A 9,351-nucleotide genomic window follows, 5' to 3' on the forward strand; every position below is an offset into this window, starting at 1 on the left:
ATCATTTACCTAGCTTGGTCGAAAGGATTTCAAAATCTTATAATTTTTATAATGGATTGATATCTCGTTTTCAAGTTTAACGGTGTAGAAGTATTCAAATTGCAGATGAATTTTGATAGAAATTCTTTTATCTATTTAAACAAAATCTATATTTCATGAATCGAAAATTTAGTGCTATATCAGCCACTTTTTATAAGATTTTTATTTTCAGCTTAAAATTATTGATTTTGGAATCCATTGTCGATTGCTAGGTAAATGATAATCGAATAATTCGCAAAAAATTTATTTTCTAGAAACTTTAAAATACGGCTAGATCAAGTTTTAACGGAGGCCGATTCGTCGTATTTCGAAAACTACCATCATGCGAAACGGCTCAGGAGCACGGAGCCCTCCGTGCTTCCATAAGCATCCTAGCCGCACTCGATATATATATATATATATATATATATATATATATATATATATAGGGCAACTACACTTTTATAAGTATAGAATACTTTGTGTTCATAAATTTTCAACTGTTGGATGAAGGAATGTGCAGTTAGGATAATAATAGTCGTTGGTTAGGATTATAGTGGTTCTCTAGAGTTGAGTGGATGGTTGGTTGAATAGTATGATTTAACGGATGAAAATGGTCAAAGTGATAAATTTAATGATCGAAAACTTATGAATATAAAGAGGTCTATACTCATGAGAGTATAGTAGCCGAACTCTCTCTCCCCCTCTCTCTCTCTCTCTCTATATATATATATATATATATTAGGTCAAACTAAATATAAAGGAATTTATTTTTAAAAAAAATTTAATTATCGTATTAAGATTCTAATTTTTTATTTTTTAAAATCTTTCATCTAATAATAGACTAATAATTTAATTTACTGTTCCCGAATGAGTTCGAGTTCAGCTCTTTAATAAACAAGACAAATACAAACTGAATTTTTTAACTCGATATTTTAATGGATCAATTTCTGTTCGGCGCGTTTAACAAACGAGAGAACACAAGCCGACCCTAGCTTGGCTCGTTGATAGCCCTATTTATAACTGTAATATGATTGCAGAGTTGCAACTATATTCAACCAAATAAAATATTTTTTATAAAAACTTTTGGTAATTATAATTATATTATAACTAAGTGTAAAAGCACAAATGAAAAATAAAAAATTGGGGAATCTCAATCAAAAACAAAAAAGAAAAGTAGAGGGGTCTATTTCAATTGTGGCCTATTCCACCGACGAATTGCGTGGGCCCCACCCTACCCAAATCTCAATCACATTTTGTAGGATGACGTGGAGCGTTCTCGAATACTTTTCACGTTCAATATTTTGGGATTTGCACCAACCGTGTTGATGGTTAGTATCTGAAATCCAAGTTGGAATCATAGTTGATTCATATTTTCAGTTAAATTTATTTTTAAATGAAATAAACAAAGCGGGTAGCGTACTATCTATCTCTAAAAAATATTTTAGGATTTATGTTTTTACAAAAATAATTGAGATTTGTAATTATAAATGGATATTAAATATTTAATAGTTCTCTATCGTTGTTATCTTTGCTTTTTAAAATACTAATTTTATATCATTTGATATACCATAAATTTTTTTTTTTTAATTATCATTATTAAGACATGGTAACAAAATTGACTTTCAAATATTTATTTTTCTCGGTACCTCTCATTTTCTACTGTATTATTTTATATAGAAATTTTATTTAAAGAAAGAAAAAAAAAAAGCGACACCGACGTAGTTTAGGAGTATTTGTTGTTGTCCTTGTGGTTGTTGGGTTTTTTTTTTTTTTTTTTTGTGGTGTGTATCAAATGAGTGGACTAAGCCCAAATACCCTAATCGGGTTAAGGTACTAAAACCCATTTTTGAGCCTGAATTCGTACATTAGATTCAACTCTGACTCGAATCTAATCTTTGACCAGGTTACTGCTCGATAAAGTTCTGTTTAAGTATTATTCTTACTAAAAATGTTACGCGCGTGTCTAGTTTGGCTTGAGATGGGCCATTGCTTCGATAGGAGTTATTGTTTCGCATGCATATCCACAATTTGGATCACGGCAACAAGAGTTCTGCTTTTGCGCTCAACGATTAGTCAAAGTAGTCTTGAACAACCTATGCTGGCCCATTTTTGTGCAAATAGGCGTCGTACTAAAAGGCCATACCGGTCCTATACCTCCAACCGCCTTTCTTAACAGCAAAAGTGGAAGCTCGATGGTATAGCTGTTTCTTTTCGAGTTCAAAATCTTTTTGAGCATTCTATCGATCACAGCGTAATTTTAAAACTATTTAGTTTATTGCGTACCATATTAAAAATGATTACGATCGAAAGCAGAAGTACAAAGTAGTTGGGTAACATACACATTAAATGCCTCAAGTCCAAGGGGGTCTAGGTTGGACTTTGGGCTTTCATTATTTTTTTTTTCCTTGGTACTTTCAATAACTAGAATTAAATATGAGAATTTGACTAATATGGGAATTTAACTAATATATATATATAACTAAATGGTAGTTTTTATTTTATTAAGTATTGTTTGAATAATTCTATAAAGAGAAGCACAACATTAATATTTTCCTCACGCGGAATCCTACTGCAACAAATTAACTTAGAAACACCAAATTAATTATAGTTTTTGGTTTTGAATCTGAAATGATAGAGATCTCATCTCGATTCTCTACACACTGCTATATATATTATATAGCGTAATTTTTGAATTTTCTTTTCACCAAATATTCTATCATCGTGCCGTTGAAAGCATGCAGCAGTAGGGCGAAACAGGCTCCGAGTCTCTTTGAAATGCAATTCTAGTTCTTAATTTCTTCGCGAAACACTTTGTGCAAAATTTCCAAGCCCTTAGTTGGACACTAGGTTTGCTTAATTGAAAAGCAATATGTTACTTGGACCAAAACAATGAAAAACTATGTACGTGGACTGTTTTTCTTTTTTATTTTGTTAACTTCACCATCTTCAACTTTAACATGCACATAATTGATGTTGCGTGTGGGAATTGTCATCTAATGTACTATTATTCAAAACCTCACTTATATTCTCCTTAAACTCTCTCTATATATCCTCCCCCCCCCNAATCACAAAGTGCTTGCATCAAAATTAGTGCTGTGCATTATACTTAAGCTTAATTAGAAGTTAATTAATATATAGGAGATGGAGAGGAGAAAAGCTTTTGTGTTTGCTTTATTGCTTCTTCAATTGTTCTCGTTGGTTGTGGGGTTACAAAGGAGCAACTTCCCCATGCATTTCCTCTTCGGCGCGTCCACCTCTTCATACCAGGTAACTTTTACGCTCACTTTTCAACTAAGCACTTCTCTATATAGCTAGTCACTTAATTATTATGCTTAGATAAAACTGAGTTATGGAGTTAATAGATCAACGAATAGTGCGACGAAAACTACGGTTATCTTTAGAATGTTTGAGTAAATCACATTGTCGCGACTTTAACTTTAGTATTTATTGACTTTTAGCCTTTCGTGTGCATCTTCTTCTTCTTCTTCTTCTTCTTCTTCTTCTTTTCAGTGTTCGTGTGAGCATTTAGCTAGTCTTTGTATATATTCGTTAGTACTAGGAAACTCAAAAGAGTATGTATGCGTATGAATCTGGTGCAATCTAATGCGAAAGTATAGGCAATCCGGTGTATCTGCATTATATATTTGGTTATGCGCTGTTCATCCTATCTCATACTTTTAATATACATCATTCACTCATTGCACTAATTAAATATAAAGCTAAACTATGGGCAATCTAAAGAGTGTGTATGAAATAAACGTTTGTTTCTTTAAATTGAATATTTAAAATTCAAATCTCGTTCTCCGATATCATATAAACCAATTATTTATCTCCACATACTTATATTGTTAAAGAATAATATTTTTGACATGTTATAATTGTCATGCAGTTAAAACTCGCTATCAAGCACCTGCACGTAGGTGTACGAGCCCTCGTTGGCTTAACCTAATCCATCCATGCATTAGCATGAATAAGTGGTTCAAAATTAATTTCAAAATACTCAAAAAAAAAGGAATAAGAAAAAAAAAAGATATAGTTAATTAGAAGAGCTAATTTTAATATTAACATATAATCATATCATATTTATCAAAATTTAGTTAACTTTTTACTGTCTTAATTTAACTGTATTTAGTAGATTCTATTTTTTTTTCTTATAAAAACTTAATTATGTTAATTTTACTTTCGTTTTAAAAATGGAGGGAGTAAATTTTTATGTCAAAATCCAATGTCAAATCACTGTGGCTTGATTTAAAAGACAAAAACCTAACCTACAGTAAACAAAAGGTCCCCCTGTTGATCCTAGCCTATGTGTACCTATCACAGTGATACCCTTCCTTTTCATAATAAAATCATGAAAATGAACCTAGGATTATTTAATTTATTAAAAATATTGTTAGTTTTTAAGCATGCAACATGTATTAATATGATAATTTATTAAATTATATAAAACAACTGTTATTCCTTACTAACTTGGAAAATATTCTTTTAATATTTATATTCAACACATCTATTCACGGCCTCTCATAAGCTATAAAGAAAAAAGGCTAAATTACAAAACAAAGAATAAATTATAATTTAGCCCTTATCTCAATAACGCTACTACGTTAAAAGCTGTATTTTTTATACTTCATTATTATCTTAAATAGGTCTAATTATTTAAAATGATTGTGGAATTCATATATATATATATATATATATATAAAGCTTTGTAAAAATAAGTTTACAGATAAAAGCAAAGCAATAGAATCATACGAATTGAATAAAATTCCTTAACAAACTATCGATTTTGATAGTATTAGCAAAATATGAAATCTCTTTCATCTAATTTTTTTTGTCGATATTATAATTTGATATATCAATTCTGTCTTAGTAAAGTTTTACAACTTAATTAATGTACCAATTTTTAAAATTTTTAGATCTATTCGATATGGTAGCAAAGTGCAGGATGGTAATTGTCGTAATTTTTAATGCAAGAGTTTTCTGAGGTAGGGACTAAAGTGCAATGAAGGTTTTTTAAAATTTAGCCAGTTTTTAACAGAGCTATTATTGTTCTTTTGATAGTAGCCCTTTGATAATTAAAGCTCCAACATTTTCCACACATTTGTTTAAGTTAGGTGTAAGGTTGCTTTCACTGCTTTGTCATGTGACTCAACTAAGTTTTTAACTTTATCTTTCCTTTTCAGATTGAGGGTGCCTACATTGAAGGGAACAAAAGCTTAAGCAATTGGGATGTGTTCACTCACACACCAGGTATTTTGTTAACTTTCAATATATGTCATTTTCATTTTCTTTTTTATATATATGTCATTTTCTCATCAATTAGTAGGTAGAATTAACTATTTTTAGGACAACAAATAATGCTCTAATATGATATTGCCCCAACTTAATGCCTGTTCAACTCTACTTCTGTTTCTACTTTCAGCTATAGGCAGATCTTATATTAAATATTTGACAAATAAAATAGATTGAAGCTTTCGCTTCTCCTCTACATGTAACGATCCGACATACTAGCAATAATAATTCTTTGAAGCTAAACCACACGTCCAAAATACTTAAGCCGGATTGTTATTATTAGAGTCTATGATTTCTTATGTTTTCAATCACAACACTGTTTTTATCCGGTGTGGGACTATTGAGCATCACAGGCTCTTTCCGTTTAGCCCCTAACGTCCTCATCAGCCCAATCTTAAAAACACAACCTGAGATCATTAAATAATGTGAGACTCATCTTATATTTTCAACTCGTGAACTAGCGCTGATACCAAATATAACAACCAAACGCACTAACAATAATAACTCGTTGGATCCAAACCACCGGCCAGAAATGTTTAACCTCAGTTATTATTATTAGGGTCCATAGTCTCTTATATTTTCAGTCACAACCCTATTTCCATCCGGCGTAAGACTATTGGGGTGTCATATTGCAGCAAAATGAGTTGTCAAAAAAAAGCTTCTATATGATGCTTTTTTTCTTTGGAAGTACTACTTAGATGGTACTAATGGAACCTTGGACATGTAACTGCAAATGAGAAGAGCTATTAGTGGATCTAATTACTGGAGCTCTAGTACTCAGCTCAACCTGCTATTAGCAAATTTGAGCAAAACTCGAGCTCGAGCTTTAACTCGAGCCGAATCAAACATATATCTCTTTCTGAGTTCGGTTCAGATGAAGAGCGCACTAACAAATAAAAATTGAAGATCAATCTTAACCATTTGTTTTTCTAACACAGGGAATATCCAGGACGGTAGCACCGGAGACGTCGCCGACGACCATTATCATCGCTACATGGTTTGTAATAAATCATTAAACCCTCATATTTGTGTTTAAGTTGAAAGAGAACTCGAATCTAACGGTTTGGACCATACTTACTTTTAGTTTTCAAAATTTTCTTTTTTAGGAAGATATTGAGTTGATGCAATCCCTTGGAATTAATTCGTATAGATTCTCCATTGCGTGGTCTAGAGTTCTTCCAAGTGAGTTTCATGAATCTCAAACTGTTTTTTTTGTCCCTTAATTAGTTAACAATTGTAAATTTGTAACAAAATTTTGAATTTAAATGCAACAGGAGGGAGATTTGGGGAGGTGAATCAACTAGGAATTGAATTTTACGACAAACTTATCAACTCGTTATTGCTCAAAGGTACAAATTAACCCCTAGTTATGCTTGGAAAAACGAAAATGTTCATACTTTTAAATCAAGTTACTGAACAAATTTGTGTCACATTTTTTAAAATTTCGACTAGGAATACAACCATTTGTCACATTAAGTCACTACGACATTCCGCAAGAACTCGAAGATCGATACGGCGCCTGGCTCAACGCGGAGATTCGGTACAATCTCTATCCTTCTTCATTAGCTGTTGATTTCCTCCGAATTTAAGCCGAGTTTCGTGCACTGATCGAATTCAGGGAGGATTTTGGATATTTCGCCGAAGTATGTTTCGAGGCATTCGGCGACAGAGTGAAGTATTGGAGCACATTTAACGAGCCGAATGTTATGGTCAAAAAAGGATATATGAATGGAAAATACCCTCCGAACCGATGTTCCGAGCCGTTCGGCAATTGCCTCAGTGGTGATTCAACTACAGAGCCATACATTGCTGCACATAATGTGATACTGTCACATGCCACTGCTGCAGAAATTTATAAAACAAAGTACCAGGTACATTCATATATGTTGATACTAAACCATGTTACTCTTTTTTTTTTTTTAAACTATTTTGTTGGTTTTCGCAGAAAAAACAGGGAGGTTTTATTGGCATTGTAATGTCCACAACCTGGTATGAGCCACTGAGAGAAATCCCCGAGGATCGGTTGGCGGTTCAACGAGCTTTATCATTCGATGCTCCATGGTATGTAGTTACAAGATGAACGATAAATGCGACAAGTATTTCATTCACTTCAAAATATTTGATATGTTTGTTTCAATTGCAGGTTTCTTGATCCGATAGTTTACGGCGATTATCCTCCGGAAATGCGACAGGTGTTAGGCTCGAAGTTACCGGAATTCACTTTCGAGGATCAGAAGAAGTTGCAGTACAAGTTGGACTTCATCGGCGTAAACCACTACACCACTCTTTATGCAAAAGATTGCTTGTTTTCTCCGTGCAAAGTCGCAGGTTCCGAAGGGCATGCTTTTACCTTCACCACTGGAGAAAGAAACAGGCTCCCAATTGGAACTCCTGTAAGAGAAAACTAATTTTTTCTTCTACATTAAACACCATATTTTTTTGTTTTTAATCTTTGTTTCTGCTTTCGTAGACTGCGATGCCGACCTTCTATGTTGTTCCTAAGGGCATTGAAAACATGATCATGTACATAATGAAGAGATATAACAACATGACCATGTTCATCACTGAGAATGGTAAGTAATAAAGCATCACATATGTTCAATCCCTTTTACGTCGCGTCTCCCTTTCTTCGCATAGTTTACTTTTATTTCAACAAAATTCAGGTTATGCGCAAGGCGGCGCGAGCTACACTTCATTGAATGATTGGCTTAGTGACAAGGATAGAGTACACTACCTTCAAAGCTACCTCAATTCCGTGGCGATCGCGATGAGGTAGAGTACTAGTTTAAATTCGGTACGATTAACCTTCGTGTATCATTCGTGAACTCTTGTTGAGTATTGTGTTCGCAGGCGCGGCGCGGATGTAAGGGGCTACTTCATATGGTCTCTCATCGACAATTTCGAGTGGCTTTACGGTTATACTCTGAGATTTGGAATTTATCATGTGGACTACAAGACTCAAGAGAGGACTCCAAAGCTGTCTGCAAAATGGTACAAAGAATTTCTGGCAGGTTCTGACATGCAGCTACAGAAGACAGATAATTTTGCGAAAGCGCGGCGATTTGTGCAGTAGCTATGATGGCTCAGATGGATTATAGGGAGCAAGGATAATGTATTTCTTAAGTTGGCTTTGTTTGTTGATTATGGAATCATATGTAAATACTAGTTGTGGAACTTATAAGTAAGTTTAGTAATGCTTCTATATTGAGTAAAAAACACAGAGTAGTATTTGAGCTCTTCAAAAATAAGATGAGAAGAGAACATGATACACCTTTCAAATTGCATGTTGCTGCAGCAGGGCACCTGAAACTAGGGCCGGCAATTCAGCTCGCTGTTCACGAGCCAGCTCGAGATCGATCACTCGTTTAATAAAAGAGCCGAACATGAGCTGAATATTTTAACTCGAAAGTTCAACAAGCGGGACACGAGCTAGCCCTAGGTTGCTCGTGTTCAGCTCGTTGACAGCCCTATCTGAAACCAACTTCCTCAGTTGAAGATTCCCCTTCCTCATGTCATAAATTCTGTCCATTTTGAAGACGAGCCCACGACGAGCCCGTAACAGCTTGATCTAAATTAAGGTTCTAACAATCAGGCCCATGCCAAGACCAAGTAATCAGTTTGGTTCGGCCCAGGCTGGTAGGGATGTCAATCGGTATGGATACGCAAAATGTTACTCGAACCAGTGCCCCAACTGAATGGGTATATCTGATGCTAAACAGATATGATTTCGGATACAAATATAATTAAAAAGGAAAATCCGACGAATTCGATTCATGTATGAATTTTTGTTTGCATCCAACCCGAACCCGACTCGAATCCGAATAGATTTTATATCATTATATAAAAAATATATGAATATTTGATGTTATATATAAATACTTTGAAAATTTAGATTTTAAATCTTTGGTCGGGTTCAGTTTTGGACATGGATTTTGAAAACCGATTGAGTTCAAGTTCGGTTTCGGGCTTCGGGTTCGGATGTCGAGTTCGGGTGTTCGGATTTTTAGAAATCCATCCTGAATTCGACCCATCGAATTC

The 9,351-nt window shown here is 34.0% G+C and overlaps 1 protein-coding gene across 1 annotated transcript; it reads left to right on the forward strand.

The window, feature by feature from the left end:
- LOC109707003 (beta-glucosidase 18-like) lies at positions 3,091-8,558 on the forward strand. Its single transcript, XM_020228033.1, has 12 exons — positions 3,091-3,288; positions 5,205-5,271; positions 6,252-6,310; positions 6,420-6,495; positions 6,588-6,662; positions 6,766-6,853; positions 6,932-7,184; positions 7,259-7,374; positions 7,457-7,706; positions 7,784-7,886; positions 7,977-8,085; positions 8,164-8,558. Exons 1-12 carry the CDS (start codon positions 3,163-3,165, stop codon positions 8,384-8,386), a joined length of 1,545 nt encoding a protein of 514 aa, XP_020083622.1. The 5' UTR covers positions 3,091-3,162; the 3' UTR covers positions 8,387-8,558.

This window comes from Ananas comosus, linkage group 3 (assembly GCF_001540865.1).
Source record: "Ananas comosus cultivar F153 linkage group 3, ASM154086v1, whole genome shotgun sequence".
In the NCBI taxonomy this organism is placed as follows: Eukaryota; Viridiplantae; Streptophyta; class Magnoliopsida; order Poales; family Bromeliaceae; genus Ananas; species Ananas comosus.